Source organism: Hyla sarda, chromosome 2, assembly GCF_029499605.1.
Source record: "Hyla sarda isolate aHylSar1 chromosome 2, aHylSar1.hap1, whole genome shotgun sequence".
Lineage (NCBI taxonomy): Eukaryota > Metazoa > Chordata > Amphibia > Anura > Hylidae > Hyla > Hyla sarda.
Window position 1 is genome coordinate 235,087,877 of NC_079190.1, and position 18,395 is coordinate 235,106,271.

An 18,395-nucleotide genomic window follows, 5' to 3' on the forward strand; every position below is an offset into this window, starting at 1 on the left:
CAATGCTCCTCAGCTGGAGATTTTTTCTGTGTTCTGCTTCCATGCGCAGCCGCTGCACTGCCTTTGCCACAGGCTACCTGGTAGCCCTCAGTCACTCCATATGGCTTAAAGCCTGGAAAGCGGACATCGCCTTCAAGAAGTGAGGCGACGGGCGGAAAAGAGTTCCTTTTTGCCTTTGGATAAGGCTCGCAGACCCATTTTCTGACGGAAGTCCTCCTCCTTCCGGTCCTGCGGACCTTTGGTTCATGTGACCCGATTTAAGCCAGCTGATGTCTCCATAAAAGTAATTGGAGAGGTAACCTCTGCATTGACCTGTGTGGGGATAAAGTGCTAACATGAATCTTTAAATGAGGGTTGTAGGATGCCTGCTTTATGCTATACACTCTTGGTATGCCATAATTGTTTATGCTATGTTTATCCCTTTTAACCCCTTGCAGAATGACAATGTAGCTGACCTCAGCTCAATAACATTCAACTGACATCTCACTGCAATGGCTGGCATCAGAGCTAAGTCTGATCCTAGCTAGCAACACCCTTAAAGGAGTACTCTGGTGGAAGACTATTTATTTTTTTTCCTAATCAACTGGTGGCAGAAAGATTTGTAAATTACTTCTGTTTAAAAATGTAACCCTTCCAGTACTTATCAGCTGCTGTATGCTCAAGAGGAAGTGGAGTTGTTCTTTTCTGTCTGACCACAGGGCTCTCTGCTGACACCTCTGTCCGTGTCAGGAATTGTCTAGAGCTGGATAGGTTTGCTATGGGGATTTGCTCCTACTCTGGACAGTTCCTGACACGGACAGAGGTGTCAGCAGAGAGCATTGTGGTCAGACAGAAGAACTATAACATTTCCTCTGTTGCATACAGCAGCTGATAAGTACTGGAAGGGTTACACTTTTTAAATAGAGGTCATTTACAAATACTAACTTTTTGACAGCAGTTGATTAAAAATTTTTTTTTTTCCATTGGAGTACCTCTTAAATGCCATAGTCAATATAGGGGCTCCTCTGTTACCCCATCGGCACCCCATGTGATACATTCTAGGGGAGCTGGTACATTGTCATGCTAGTTGGATGTAGAACAGAAATCCCTGTGTATGCCTTCTGTATTTGCCAAAACATATATCTCTCAAATGTGTGGCAAACTGTCATTTTTAGTGTATTTTTGGCACATTCAAATGAATGGGTCTGATGGGCATGTTGTTGTATAGGCTGGCATTTAGTTTTCCTGGCTTGTTGACATATACCACAAAATTGGCGTTATATCAAGGGCAATGACTAACCAAAGCAGATCCTGAGATGCACAACATCTTCTGAAAATAAGTTTAACACGTGGAGTTAATAATTGTTACCTATGTCTCATGTACCTTACCCTTAATACTGATGATTTAAAGCTATTCCCCCTGGTCTGCTAACAAAAATAGTTGACTGACTTTAACCCCTAGAGCAGGGGTCTCAAACTGGTGGCCTTCTAGATGTTACAAAACTTTAACTCCCAGCATGCCCAGACAGTTATCGGCTTAGCCAATTGCTGTTAGCTGCAGCCAACACATGTTCAGGCATGCTGAGAATTGAAGTTTTGCAACATCTGGAGGGCCACCAGTTTGACACCTGCCCTAGAAGTACATATATGTTGCAGCGGATTTACTTTTTTTTTTTGAAGCACTAGCTTTATAGACTATGGGCGTGCATCCAGGGACCCGCTAATAATGGTGGACATCAGTGTTTATGCTTATGTCTGCCATTAACCCTTAAGATGCCGGGAATACAACTTTTGAAGGCTTACGGACAGGTGCCAGGTGGATCACTATGCTCATCAGACCCCTGCAGGGAGATCACTGGTTTAAAGAGAACCAATCACCAGAATTTACCCTATATAATGCTTGGCAAAGCGTTATATAGGGTAAAATCTTTATCCTCCCCTTCCCCGAGGGACACTCTTGGCTGCGGGGATGAATTGAATATGAAGTTATAAACTAGTCCCCGCTGGCCCCGTAAGTAGTCCCCTGGGCTGGGAGCTCCTCTTACCAGGTCCCGTTACTTCGTCTGGCAGCGACGCCCCTCCGCTTGATTGACGAGCCACATCATCGCTCTGCTCACTGAACAGACGAAGCTGAGCGATGACGCGGCCCATCAATCAAGCGGAGGGGGGCGTCGCTGCCGGCCGATGTAACGGGACCTGGTAAGAGGAGCTCCTCGCCCATGGGACTACTTGTGGGGCCGGCAGGGACTAGTTTATAACTTCATATCTTCACCATCTCTGGGGGGAAGGAGCGTCCCCTGGGGGATGGTGAGGATAAAGATTTTATCATATATAATGCATTGCCAAGAGTTTATATAGGGTAAAATCTGATAATTGGTTCCCTTTTAATAAGCTAAATGGTGGAGGAGGTCAGTTATACTCCTGCTGCAGGCCAGATCGTTGCAGAGCCAGGTTGAATCAGTACACGGCAGGTCCCGGCAACCATCAGCAGCCAGGGACCCACAGGTAAAGGCATTCATTAGCGATCGCACTGATGTCACCATTAACACTTCAAATACCGTGATCAATACTAATTGCCGCTTTTTATAGCTGATCAGATTTCCCGCGGCACGACCATGAGTATCCGATCAGCCAAGATGTAGGATGGATGTCTCCTAACCTTCCTTCCAGCTGCTCTGACAGGGTCTTCTTTTCTGATCTTCACTGAACTGTATTAGCAATCTAATGATTGCTATAAATCGTACCCTATTGGGGACCTAAAAAGCGTAAAATGTGTAATGTTTTGCTGTAATAACTCAATTGTGCTCATAAAAATAGATTATGAAAAATTAAAATTATTACAAATATATATTTGCCTAGCCGAGAAGTTCGTGACGAATCGAATTTACTGTAAGTTCGCTCATCTCTAATGATATTATCAATATATATATATATATATATATATATATATATATATATATATATATATATATATATATATATATATATATATATATATATATTATATATATAATATAATATAAAATAATATAATAATAATAATAATATACACACAAACAAAATCCAAGGAACACAGCACCAGTCAGGTCACGGATCTTTAAAAAGCTGCATTGTCTTTATTATCCCAAAATCAGAGCAACTTTTCGGCAGTAGTAGCCTTTATCAAGCATACCAATGCCGAAACGTTGCTCTGCTTTTGGGATAAAAAAGACAACTCAGCTTTTTAAAGATCCGTGACCTGACTGGTGCGGTGTTCCTTGGATTTTGTGTACAATTTTCCTGGGCTGGCGGCCTGGGTAAACACAGGCACAGAGGTCAAACCCTGGTGCAGTCTCAAAATAAGAAAAAAAAAAAAAAAAAATAATATATATATTTATAATATATATATATATTTATAATATATATATATATATTTATCTATAATTAATATATATCTATCTATCTATAATTAATATATTTATCTATAATTAATATATATCTATCTATCTATAATTAATATATATCTATCTATCTATATCTATCTATCTATCTATATCTATCTATCTATATCTATCTATCTATATCTATCTATCTATATCTATCTATCTATATCTATCTATCTATATCTATCTATCTATCTATATCTATCTATCTATATCTATCTATATCTATCTATCTATATCTATCTATCTATATCTATCTATCTATATCTATCTATCTCTTGCTTGTACTCACTGTACTTTTTATTGATACCACATTTGCATATATAAAACATTTAATACATTTTTTTACGTTTACGCCGTTCACCATACGGTATGATTAACATTATATTTTGATAGTTCGTACAATTATGCACGCAGCAATACAAAATGTTTATACATTTTTTTTTTATACTTTATGTCCCCATAGGGGACTATTTATTTCAATCACTTGATTGCTAATACTGTTCAAGTGCTGTGCATAAGGCATAGCACTGATCAGTATTATCATTGATCTTCTGCTCTGGTCTACTCAATCTCAGACCAGAGCAGGAGACCCCAGGAGACAACTGGAGGCAGGCGAAGGGACATCCTGCCACCATTATAGATGATTGGATCCCCGCAGGAAGGATGCAACACTATGGCTTAAAAGCGTTTCCAGCCCGGACTGGGCTCTTCGTCAGGCCCGTGTGGAATCGGAACACCGTCGGCCGAGGAGCCCAGTGACTCAGGAATTGGGCACATTGATTCTTCCACCTGAACCCCCTTTGTGTGTGGATATAGATGCTCTATACGTTCTGCTGGGAGCTGCGGAGTGCTGACCGTGCACCTGTGGACGTGCTCCTTGTACAGCAGCGATAGGTGAAAGAGTTGTTATGGAGAATATATGAAGAGGAATCTATGAGAAATTGACGGTGTTCCGATTCCAAACGCGCCTGATGAAGAGCCCAGTCTGGGCTGGAAACGCTTTTAAGCCATAGCGTTGCATCCTTCCTTGTGGAAATAAAGAATTCCTTTACTTTGAAGCTGCGCCCCGAAGTGATGTCCTGTTTTTCCAAAGGTTTTTGACTGCTTGTTTGTTCTGAAGTCTACCGATTCTTTTCGCTGAAAAAGTTCGGAGGGACCAGGAGGCTGCAACATCTATACTATACAGGTTTACACAGGTGTTATGCTCTCAGCATAACCCTCTGAGATAAGGGTCCAATCTGTCGGCCCCCTCTATTTATTTATTGATATAATCTATATATCCTGAGTTTATCTGCACGAGGTGCGCACCGGTATTTTCCTTTTGTCTCCTTTTTATATATACACACACACAGTGCGACACACACACAGTGCGACACACACACACACTGCGACACACACAGTGCGACACACACACACAGTGCGACACACACACACAGTGCGACACACACACACAGTGCGACACACACACACAGTGCGACACACACACACAGTGCGACACACACACACAGTGCGACACACACACACACAGTGCGACACACACACACAGTGCGACACACACACACACAGTGCGACACACACACACACAGTGCGACACACACACACACAGTGCGACACACACACACACAGTGCGACACACACACACACACAGTGCGACACACACACACACACAGTGCGACACACACACACACACAGTGCGACACACACACACACACAGTGCGACACACACACACACACACAGTGCGACACACACACACACACACAGTGCGACACACACACACACACACAGTGCGGCACACACACACACACACACAGTGCGGCACACACACACACACACACACAGTGCGGCACACACACACACAGTGCGGCACACACACACACAGTGCGGCACACACACACACAGTGCGGCACACACACACACAGTGCGGCACACACACACACAGTGCGGCACACACACACACAGTGCGGCACACACACACACAGTGCGGCACACACACACACAGTGCGGCACACACACACAGTGCGGCACACACACACAGTGCGGCACACACACACAGTGCGACACACACACAGTGCGACACACACACACACACACAGTGCGGCACACACACACAGTGCGGCACACACACACACACACACACAGTGCGACACACACACACACACACAGTGCGACACACACACACACACACAGTGCGACACACACACACACACACACAGTGCGACACACACACACACACAGTGCGACACACACACACACACAGTGCGACACACACACACACACACACAGTGCGACACACACACACACACACAGTGCGACACACACACACACACACAGTGCGACACACACACACACACACAGTGCGACACACACACACACACAGTGCGACACACACACACACACACACAGTGCGACACACACACACACACACACAGTGCGACACACACACACACACACACACAGTGCGACACACACACACACACACACACAGTGCGACACACACACACACACACACACAGTGCGACACACACACACACAGTGCGACACACACACACACACACACACAGTGCGACACACACACACACACACACACACACACAGTGCGACACACACACACACACACACACACAGTGCGACACACACACACACACACACACACAGTGCGACACACACACACAGTGCGACACACACACACACACAGTGCGACACACACACACACACACAGTGCGACACACACACACACACACAGTGCGACACACACACACACAGTGCGACACACACACACACACACAGTGCGACACACACACACACACACAGTGCGACACACACACACACACACAGTGCGACACACACACACACACACAGTGCGACACACACACACACACACAGTGCGACACACACACACACACACACACAGTGCGACACACACACACACACACACACAGTGCGACACACACACACACACACACACAGTGCGACACACACACACACACACACACAGTGCGACACACACACACACACACAGTGCGACACACACACACACACACAGTGCGACACACACACACACACACAGTGCGACACACACACACACACACAGTGCGACACACACACACACACAGTGCGACACACACACACACACAGTGCGACACACACACACACACAGTGCGACACACACTCACAGTGCGACACACACACACTCACAGTGCGACACACACACACACACTCACAGTGCGACACACACACACACTCACAGTGCGACACACACACACACACTCACAGTGCGACACACACACACACAGTGCGACACACACACACACACTCACAGTGCGACACACACACACACAGTGCGACACACACACACACACACAGTGCGACACACACACACACACACACACACACACACAGTGCGACACACACACACACACACACACACACAGTGCGACACACACACACACACACACACACAGTGCGACACACACACACACACACACACACAGTGCGACACACACACACACACACACACACACACACAGTGCGACACACACACACACACACACACAGTGCGACACACACACACACACACACACACAGTGCGACACACACACACACACACACACAGTGCGACACACACACACACACACACAGTGCGACACGCACGCACGCACGTAAATGTACGTCATGATGCGCTGGTACTTCTTGCAACAGGACGTATGTTTACGTCCTGTACATGACCAGGCTGATGTCCGCCATTAACCCCTCAGATGCCATGATCAATAAATATCATGGCATCTGCGGCAGTTGTAATGGCTGATCTGATCCGATCAGCCAGGATGGTGGACGGAGGTCCCCTCACCTGCCTCCGCTGCTTTCCCGGGTTATCTTCTTTGATCTGCCTTCCAGCAGACCAGAGCAGAAGATCGCCAATAATACTGATCAGTGCTATGTCTATGCATAGCACTGAACAATATTGGCATTTTAAGAATTGCTATAGAGAAGTTAAAAATAAAAGTAAAAAATTTGAAAAAGCCCCTCCCCAATAAAATTTTAATCACCCATTCTCCCCATTTTACTCAAAGCATAAAAATGTATTAGACCTATTTGGTATTGCTGCTTGTGTCACTGTCCAATCTATCAAAATATCTTTGTTCCCATATAGTGAAACGTAAAAAAAAAAAAAGGGGGGGGGGGGGGAATTTGTCTTTTTTGGTCATATCACATTCCCAAAAAGATTGATAAATAAAAAGCAATTAAAATGTCACAAACACACGTGGTACTAAAGAAAACAAACAAAAAAAACTACAGGTCATGGCGAGGGAAAATGGAAAAAAGTGAGTTGGTCAAAATAGCGAGATTTTACCCAGGCATAAGCAGTGAGTGTGAGGCTACTGATAGTAGCCGACTTGAAAGAAGAAATCGCAGACGGCACTCACGGAACAGCAAGAAGTTTTATTCGGGATCGCTGGTTCACACAACAAGAACGCCAGGTTCTTGGCGTTCTTGTTGTGTGGACCAGCGATCCCGAATAAAACTTCTTGCTGTTCCGTGAGTGCCGTCTGCGATTTCTTCTTTCAAGTTACCTAAGCTTATGCTTATGGCGGACTGAGCATCGGATTAGTGGCATCTGGACCCTGACGGTGCAGTGATCCAGTATACTCCAGCAGTATCGTGAGTGCGGCAGTGCCGACATTTTTCCTTCACCATGTGTTTGATAGTAGCCGACACTCACTGCCCTAAAGCGAGCGAAGCTCCTGCGCACGCTTAAGGATTAAGGGCGTACAGGTATGCCCTTGGGCCTTAAGTACCAGGACGCAAGGGCTTACCTGTGAACATGGGTATCCTTTTAATCGTATTGACCCACAGAATACAGAAAACATGTCATTTTTAAAGTGTACAGCTTGAAAACGAAACTCTCCAATTTTTGGGGTTTGCCGTATGTTTTATGGTAAAATGAGTGATGTCATTACAAAGTACAATTGGTTGCGCAAAAAACAAGCCCTCATATGGGTCCGTGGATGAAAATATATTTAAAAAAAAAAAATTTAGATGCCAAGGAGGAAAAAATGAAAACTCAAAAAAATGGACTTGGTCCTTAATGGGTTAATAAAATATATATTTTTTTAAACTATTTTTTTTGTTTTGTTTTTTTAACCGCCTTTCCTTCTTTTGGCAATTTTTTTTTTTTTTTTTAATCTTGGAAAATAACTTTTCATTTTTTATTTTTTTTATTTTTTCTCTAGGACATGTTAAACTGACAGATTTTGGACTTTGTAAGGAATCCATTCACGATGGCACAGTGACACATACATTTTGTGGAACCATAGAATACATGTGAGCATTTACTACTTCAATAAGTTTTAGTACACATAAAGTGGCAAAACCACACTAAATGATGCAGATTGTAATATAGTTTTGCTGCTGCTAATCTGTAAATAAATATGCTTATTGTTTTTAAAGAGTCATTGGGGAGGATTTATTGATTGGTGTTAGGGTATGTTCACACTGCAAAATCTTCGCTCGTGGAATTCCGCAAGCGGAGACTCCGTCTGGTGGCCACTGCCGAAAATCCTTCGGCGGTGGGACCGCGCAGCACTACACCGTCACCATGTAGTGGTGGAATTCCTCGGTGTGAATGGGTCTCACGGAAGACCCATTCACCATGTTCACTTCGCGGAATTCTACTTGCGGAATTCTGCTCACGGAGTTCCGCGGGAATTCCACAGTGTGAACATACCCTTAGTGTAGGTTTCGACAGAAATAAATTTGCTATAAAAATTTTTTATTAGTGTTTTGTGACTATTGTATGATTTTCAGTTTAGTGGGCAAATCCACAGTGACTCACAATGAATTAGTTTTTTTGCTGCTGTAGTAAAAGTTTCCAATTTTCCACACAGAAATATATAGCTGTTAGGGTATAAAAGCTAATTATTTTTCCAGGAGCTAGTGGTTGCCAAACTTATAAAATCGCCTTTTTATTTCCCAGCCAAGTGCAGAGCTGCTCAAATGCCACAGCCTGAGCTGAACTACTCAAAAGCCACAGCCTGGCACACCACCTTGCATGTCATCACCTCCCAGCCTCTACTTATTGACATACAGGGTTCTTTACATCAATCAAGGAGGGGCTGGGTAGCTGAAACAAGCTAGAAGGCATGCTGGTCTGTGGCCCTTAAGTAGCTTAGCCCTGCCTCCTTGACACTTGGCTGAGAAAAAAGGCAAATTTTTAGTTTAGCAACCATCATCCACATCAGGAAAGGTACAGTTTGCCCATAACCTATAAAAGCTATACAGTAGTGCCTTAAGCAGTAATTGCAGCTGACAAAATTTTGATCTCTAGCTCTTATATTCTTTCTATATATATTATGTCGGCGCCTGCAGTTTGCAGAATGTTGCACAGAGATTTTCCATGGGGACATTCTGATGTGTGAACATAGTCTTACATAAAGTATCTAGTTTTCTAGTAATCTGAAAACCCTTTTACATCAGGGATATAAGATTAAAGGATGTAATTCCACATTGGGTAAAAGCAGACCTATAACACAGGTGTAGACCCTTACAGCCTAATTCCACAATCTAAGTATTGTTTTGTTTTATTTATTTATTTTTTAATTCCTTATTTTGCAGGGCCCCAGAAATTCTAATGCGGAGTGGCCATAATCGAGCAGTGGATTGGTGGAGTTTGGGAGCCTTGATGTATGACATGCTAACTGGGGCTGTGAGTGCCTTCACCCCTCAACCGCCTGTGTTATTTGTGTTATTTCCAGTACAACGGTCTGTTTTGCCATACTGGATTTGTTTAATATTACTTTTCTTTTTTCTATCTTTCTCTTTAAGCCACCATTTACTGGTGAAAATCGTAAAAAGACTATTGACAAAATTCTCAAGTGTAAACTTAACTTGCCCCCCTACCTCACCCAGGAAGCCAGGGATTTACTTAAAAAGGTATGTACCTCTGTTTCTACCCTTGGTTATTTTTCTCCATAGAAAGTTCATGTGTTCATATAACCTCAGGGTTTCTTGTTTGAGTGCTGTGTATTTAGCCTTAATACTTTTGCTTGGATATTGATTGACCTCTAGTCAGTGTTTGTTTATTAAAAAAAACAAAAGTAAACCTGCAAGAGAAGCACATTTAGGGTCTAGTTACATGTACAGTATCCTGCGCATATTTGATGCACAGGTTTTTATGCTGCAGATTTCAATGTAAACTAAATGACTGAACGCAGCTTAAAATCCTGTACACATATGATGCTGCTTATACTGTACATGTGGTACCACTTATTATAAGAATAATATAGGCCCTTGGGACTGAGGCGTGTATAATCTTAAGTGATTACAAGAGAAATAACTCTATCCTTTTTATACTTGTACAGTTTAGGAAAACATAAATTAACTTTAAATGGATGAGAAAAACATCCAACCTACTATTTAGAATTTTATGTATAGTTATTTATAGTTTTTGTTGTATACTGCAATAGGCAGTTTTCTCTATCGGCTCCATTGGGGGACACAGACCATGGGGTTTATGCTGCGGTCTCTAGGAGGCTTGACACTATGGCAACCAAAAAAGTCGGCTCCTCCCAGCAGGATATACCCGCCTGCAGTCCCTGAGGTAATCAGTTTCAGCTTAGTGTCTAAGGAGGATAGACATTGGTCTGGAGTTCTCCTCAGACCAGGTCTTTTATTTTTTATTTTCCTAGTTAGGGAATGTGTTAGTTCTTTTCTTTTTCTTTCCGTTTTCAGGTGGGGACTCAGGAACTGCGGTTCACTGTTTCCCCATTGCGAGAGGTGGCAGGCATCTTGGATGTACTGTTAACCCCCTCTCGCCAAACGGTCAGCGCTTGGGGTTGTACCTCATGGGTCCGGGTCCCCCTACCTCCCTGTTCGTCTCGCTATGAGCTTGGCTTGCTGCAGTTGATAATGCTGACTGAAGACTACATTCTGAAGATTTCATAGGAAAGCCTTCATGAGGTGAGTATTCCCCCCCCCCCCCTTTTTTTTTTTTTCTATCAGGTGGTGGATTTTCAACCTCTGGAGACCCCCAGTGTTTAGCCCACTATTACATTAGATCAGACCAGGAGGGTTTTTTCCCTCCTTTTGTCTGCTTGGGGGTCCCTTTCTTTATTATAAGGCTGGGGGACAGAGCAGTGGTGTTTGTACATTTATAGCGGCTTGCTAGTAAGCCGTGGCGGTTATTTTTGTTTTGTGCTACGGGCGCTTCTTCGGCCTGGCCACACACAGAGCTCTATCATGTCTCTCTGTTGGCAGCAGAGGCTGCCGGAGGTACTTCGCCCGCTCCTTTCCTCTCTATCGGGGCTGGGAGCGGGCGCCATTATCGCCTCAGCTGCATTTTTCGGCCCGTCAGTGTTTCTCTGTGCAGGGGCTAGTTATCTATTGGCGCTGTGCACGCGCACGCAGAGGGGAGTTTTCAGGGCCATTCAACAGCGCCCTTGGTCCCCTCTTGCCATTGGTGCAGTGTTCTGCATCTCTCCTCAGCCTGCCAGAGTTTAAAAAAAAAAAAAAAAAACTTCAAAGCAGCTGTCTTGGGGGCTCAGACCGGGGGTTTACTTGTCCTAGCCCAGACCTATTCCTCCCTCTAACAGATGACTAGGTCCCTGGTTTCCTTTTACACTCTAAGGGTTGTAACACGAAATTACTGGTTCTGTTAAACCCACTTGTTCTGCCTGCACCACTGCTCCCCCCAGAACCCCCCTGTTATATCTACTCAGGATTCCCTCCCAGACCCTGTGGGTTCGGCCATCCTTCTGGTCTGGGTATTCCCAGACTTGGCTCAGGTCTCCCGGTATGGGGTGACTGCCTTGAAGAGGTCCTCCCTACACGGAGGGTCCCATTCTCCCCCTGTTCTGATGCTCTCGCAGCGTCATAATAGGGATGTTTCATCTGTCTCATCCCCTTAGTCTTGGGCAGGCACGGGAGCTCCCCTCACAGGCATCGCCCTGTTGCTTCAGCTTGTAGCTCGCGTCACTCCTCTAGTGGACGCTCCCATGGTCGTTGCTCTGGCTCTCCAGACCCGCGTAGCAGGTCAATCTCTCTCTCCCTCTTCCAAGGCCGCCTCCCGCGTTCACCTTTACCTGGAGAACTTGTGGATGAGGTTTCCGATTTGGCCTCTGATTCAGAAGACCACATGGATATGTCGGACATGGTGTACTCATTGGTTTCGGCCATAAGAGACACCTTCCATCTAGAGGACCCAGGAACTTCAGACGTGGCTCCAGAAGTTTCCTTTCATCGTGCCCGACCTCTTCCAGGGCTGCCTCACCTCGTTCCCATTCACCTGGAGAACTTGTGGATGAGGTTTTTGATTCGGCCTCAGACTCTGAGGACCGCACGGAGATCCTGATGTGGTGTACTCATTGGTTTCGGCCATAAGAGACACCTTCCATCTAAAGGACCCAGGAACTTCGGACGTGGCTCCAAAAGTCTCCTTTCTTCGTGCCCGACCGGCACCCAAGACTTTCAGCTCTCACGCTGAATTTTACGCCCTGCTGGTATCCGTCTGGAAGCAACCTGACAAGAAGTTTCAGGACACAAAGAAGGTTCAAGCGCGGTATCCCTTTGCCAAGGACCTCATTGCTCGGTAGACCTCCTCTCCAACTGTGGATTTGCCGATCTTCCGCCTCTCTAAGGCGACTACCCGGCCGTTGGCTGATGCGGCTGCCTTCAAGGATCCAGCAGACATGAAGGTGGAGACTTTGGCAAACTTTGCCTTTGAGACAGCAGGTTCTTCCTGCTTTTGCTTCTGCTGGGTGTCAAAAGCCCTTTCAGTATGGTCTCCCAACTCTGCCAGGGTAGTCTTTCAAGATCCTTCCGGAGGATTTATTTAATCTAGTTCTCCGATGCTCCTCAGCTGGAGATTTTGTGTTCTGCTTCCATGCGCAGCCGCTGTGCTGCCTTTGCCACAAGCTACCTGGTAGCCACCATGTGGCTTAAAGCATGGGATACCGACACCGCCTTCAGGAAGTGAGGCGACGGGCGGAAAAGAGTTCTCCTTTACCTCTGGATAAGGCTCACAGAACCGCTTTCCGTCGGAAGTCCTCCGCCTTCCGGTTCTGCGGACCTTTGGTACCAACAAAGGGTCCAGCCAGGCGCTTTCCTCCTTCCGGACCACGCACATTCAGGATCCCTGGGTCAGGGATGTGATAGTCAACGGATACAGGATCAAATTTGCTTCCCTTCCATGGGATTGCCTTTTTCTTTCCTGGACCCTCTGGTTCCCATCTCTATCGAAGGCAGTTCGGAGCGTGCCCCAGCTCCTTTTTGTCCAGGGAGTAATTTTCCCGGTTCCTTCAGGGGAAGGTTTTTGAGGTTTATTCCAACCTCTTTGTGGTCCCCAAGAAGGCGTTTCTGTTCGCCCAATCTTGGTTCTCGAGTATCTCAGCCAGCAGTTTCTGCTTTCCATCCCGAATGGAGTGTCTCCGTTCGGTGCTGGCGTCCGTGGTTCTAGGGAAGTTTTCTTCCTCAGTGGACATCAAGGATGCCTGCCTCCATACCTCATTGTTTCCCGGTCTTCAGCGGTATCCCCGCCTTGCAGTTCCGGACGGTCATTTTTCATTGTGGCTCTCCATTTTGGTCTGGCCACCTCTCCGTGGACTCTTACCAAAGTCCTGGCACCTGTGATAGCCCTTTTACGGATAACAGTTGTTTCCGTAATTCCTTACTGGATGACCTCCTGATCAGAGCTCCAGCCAGGGCCCGGATCCTGGAGAGTCTTAGTCTCAACCTTCAGACCTTATCTCACTTCGGTTGGATGGTCAATTGGGACAAGTCCAACCGCTCTCCTGGGGCTCCAGTTCAACTCGGCCTCTGCCCGCTTTCGACTCTGCCGAGCAATTGGCTGACTCTCTTATCTAGAGTCCGATGACTTAGGCACCCTGCTCCAGTTTCCATTAGCTTTTGCATAGATGTCCTGGGTCGGTTGGTGGCAGCCGTGGTCGCCGTGCCATTTGCCCAGTTTCATCACCGACCTCTTAAACTGGTGATTTTCTTCTGGTGGGACAGTTCTCCATTGTCTCTCGACCGCAAGATCGTTCTCTCTCGACAGTCTTGTCTGTCCCTTTTATGGTGGCTTCGCTTCCCCCCTGCTCTTTCAGGGGCGCTCCTTCCTGCGCCTCCCTGCCAGTCTGTCGGGCTGGGGAGGTATTTTCAGGGACCGGCCGGTCTGGGCCTTGGTCCCCCTAAAGCCCTTTTCCCCTTCAACATTGTTGGGGCCTAGGGCAATTCTTTCCTTGCTTTTTTCTTGGGAAATTCACTTCTGATCGGAACTCAGGTTTCCGGCCACCTTCGCTATATTCATTCCTGCCGTTCCTGAGCTGTGGTCTTCTCGGCCGGTCCTCATTCGTCCAAGGTGAGTGGTCCCCACATCCGGGGGTGTTTGCAGTGATCTGCAACCCCTGGGGCGCTCCTGTCGTGGACCACTGCTTGTCCCGCCACAACCGAAGCGTTCCTCTTTCGTGACCCAGCCTGGGCCCGGCGGGTGTGGTATGTCGTCGTGGTCAGGTTCCTGAACAACTCAAGGCTGCGCCTTCCCTATTTACCGTCTCTGCCTTTGCTGGCGTGGCGGTTGAGACAACAGTTCTGAGGACCCGTGGCTTCTCTTCCCAAGTGCTGAGGGCTCACAGGCCTTCCTCTGCAAGATTTGCCTCCATACCTGGCGGTCTTCTTTTCGTTGGTGTGAAACTCAGCCCTTGTTTCTCCGGTCGTAGTTTTCCCTTCCGACCCCTTTCCAGTCGGGGATGGCCCAAGGGTTGCCTTTTCAGCTCCCTTAACCTCTTCAGGACATAGGGCGTATGGATACGCCCTGAATCCCGAGTCCTTAAGGACCGAGGGCGTATCCATACGCCCGTGGGAATTCCGGCCCCCACCGCTAGCCGGTTGGGGACCGGAGCCGGATGCCTGCTGAAATCGTTCAGCAGGCATCCCGGCATATCGCCCAGGGGGGTCATTATGCCCCCCCATGTCGGCGATCGCCGCAGATCGCTGGACAATTCAGTCCAGCGATCTGCGGCGATTCCGGGTCAATCGGGTCTCCGGTGACCCGGTGACCCGGAATTACTGGCTGTTCGGCCAGACCCTGCAGGGGTGAGGTGGCACTGGTGCCACCTCACGATCGCCCTGATTCGTCGGCCGGATTACCGGCCGACCAATCAGGGCGCCTGCTGCGGGTGTCACTCCCGCACCCGCTCCGCCCCTCTTCTGGAGGACGTGAGCGGGTGCGGGAAGACGACCCCCGGTGCTGGGGACCCCGATCCCCGGCGTCCCTGTTGGGATCGGGGCCCCAGGAGCAGCTGCGGCGGCGGGACTGACCTGCAGCGTCTGGATCGTTGGAGGTGAGTGACAGCCTCCTGCTGTTGCTTAGCAACAGCTCCCAGCATGCAAAAAGGGCATGCTGGGAGCTGTAGTTATGCAACAGCAGGAGGCAGACCACCACAACTCCCAGCATTCCCTTATGGGCATGCTGGGACTTATGGTTTTGCAACAGCTGGAGGCACATTCTTTCTATGGAAAAGTGTACCTTCAGCTGTTGTATAACTACAACTCCCAGCTTGCACAATCAGCTAAAGTGCATGCTGGGAGTTGTAGTGGTGCATCTGCTGGTTGCATAACTACAACTCCCAGCATGCCCGTTGGCTGTCGGTGACTGCTGAGAGTTGTAGTTTTGCAACAGCTGAAGGCACACTGGTTGTGAAACTCAGTTTTTTTTTACCTAACTCAGTGTTTCACGACCGGTGTGCCTCCAGCTGTTGCAAACTACAACTCTCAGCAGTCGCCGTACACCATGCACCGTACATGCTGGGAGTTGTAGTTTTGCAACAGCTGGAGGCACACTGGTTGTGAAACACTGAGTTAGGTCACAAACTCAGTGATACATAACCAGTGTGCCTACAGTTGTTACAAAACTGCAACTCTCAGCAGTCACCGACAGCCAACGGGCATGCTGGGAGTTGTAGTTATGCAACAGCTGGATGTCCCCCCCCCCCCCCCCCCCCCCAATGTGAACGTACAGGGTACACTCACATGGGCGGAGGCTTACAGTAAGTATCGGGCTGCAAATTTGAGCTGCCGCAAACTTTCTGCTGCAGCTCAAATTGCCAGCGAGAAACTACTGTGAACCCCCCGCCCGTGCGACTGTACCCTAAAAACACTACACTACACTAACACAAAAAATAAAATAAAAAGTAAAAACACTACATAAACACATACCCCTACACAGCCCCCCTCCCCTCCCCAATAAAAATGAAAAACGTCTGGTACACCACTGTTTCCAGAACGGAGCCTCCAGCTGTTGCAAAACAACTCCCAGTATTGTCGGACAGCCGTTGACTGTCCAGGCATGCTGGGAGTTTTGCAACAGCTGGAGGCACCCTGTTTGGGAATCACTGGCGTAGAATACCCCTATGTCCACCCCTATGCAAGTCCCTAATTTAGGCCTCAAATGCGCATGGCGCTCTCACTTTGGAGCCCTGTCGTATTTCAAGGCAACAGTTTAGGGTCACATATGGGGTATCGCCGTACTCGGGAGAAATTGTGTTACAAATTTTGGGGGGTATTTTCTGCTTTTACCCTTTTTAAAAATGTAAAATTTTTGGGAAAACAAGCATTTTAGGTAAAAAAAAAAAATTTTTTTTACATATGCAAAAGTCGTGAAACACCTGTGGGGTATAAAGGTTCACTTAACCCCTTGTTACATTCCCCGAGGGGTCTAGTTTCCAAAATGGTATGCCATGTGTTTTTTTTTTTGCTATCCTGGCACCATAGGGGCTTCCTAAATGCGGCATGCCCCCAGAGCAAAATTTGCGTTCAAAAAGCCAAATGTGACTCCTTCTCTTCTGAGACCTGTAGTGCGCCAGCAGAGCACTTTTCACCCCCATATGGGGTGTTTTCTGAATCGGGAGAAATTGGGCTTCAAATTTTTAGGGGTATTTTCTGCTATTACCCTTTTTAAAAATAAAATTTTTGGGGGAAAACAAGCATTTTAGGTAAAATTTTTTATTTATTTTTTACATTTGCAAAAGTCGTGAAACACCTGTGGGGTATTAAGGTTCACTTTATCCCATGTTACATTCCCCGAGGGGTCTAGTTTCCAAAATGGTATGCCATGTGGGTTTTTTTTGCTGTTCTGGCACCATAAGGGCTTCCTAAAGGTAACATGCCCCCCAAAAACCATTTCAGAAAAACGTACTCTCCAAAATCCCCTTGTCGCTCCTTCCCTTCTGAGCCCTCTACTGCGCCCGCCGAACACTTTACATAGACATATGAGGTATGTGCTTACTCGAGAGAAATTGGGCTACAAATACAAGTAAAAATTTTGTCCTTTTACCCCTTGTAAAAATTCAGAAATTGGGTCTACAAGAACATGTGAGTGTAAAAAATGAAGATTGTGAATTTTCTCCTTCACTTTGCTGCTATTCGTGTGAAACACCTAAAGGGTTAAAACGCTGACTGAATGTCATTTTGAATACTTTGGGGGGTGTAGTTTTTATAATGGGGTCATTTATGGGGTATTTCTAATATGAAGACCCTTCAAATCCACTTCAAACCTGAACTGGTCCCTGAAAAATACTGAGTTTGAAAATTTTGTGAAAAATCGGAAAATTGCTGCTGACCGTTGAAGCCCTCTGGTGTCTTCCAAAAGTAAAAACTCATCAATTTTATGATGCAAATATAAAGTAGACATATTGTATATGTGAACCAAAAAAAAATGTATTCGTAATATCCATTTTCCTTACAAGCAGAAAGCTTCAAAGTTAGAAAAATGCTAAATTTTCAAATTTTTCATCAAATTTACGGATTTTTCACCAAAAAAGGATGCAAGTATCGACAAAAATTTACCACTATGTTAAAGTACAATATGTCACGAAAAAACAATCTCGGAATCAGAATGATAACTAAAAGCATTCCAGAGTTATTAATGTTTAAAGTGACAGTGGTCAGATGTGCAAAAAACGCTCCGGTCCTTAAGGCCAAAATGGGCTCCGTCCTGAAGG

The 18,395-nt window shown here is 46.3% G+C and overlaps 1 protein-coding gene across 1 annotated transcript in view; it reads left to right on the forward strand.

The window, feature by feature from the left end:
* The window catches only part of RPS6KB1 (ribosomal protein S6 kinase B1), a 62,287-nt gene that overhangs the window by 30,261 nt on the left and 13,631 nt on the right, over nt 1–18,395 (forward strand). Inside the window, exons 8-10 of the mRNA XM_056556676.1 lie at nt 8,637–8,727; nt 10,018–10,108; nt 10,228–10,335. Coding sequence (XP_056412651.1) covers nt 8,637–8,727; nt 10,018–10,108; nt 10,228–10,335 — 290 coding nt within the window. The remainder of the gene's footprint in view (nt 1–8,636; nt 8,728–10,017; nt 10,109–10,227; nt 10,336–18,395) is intronic.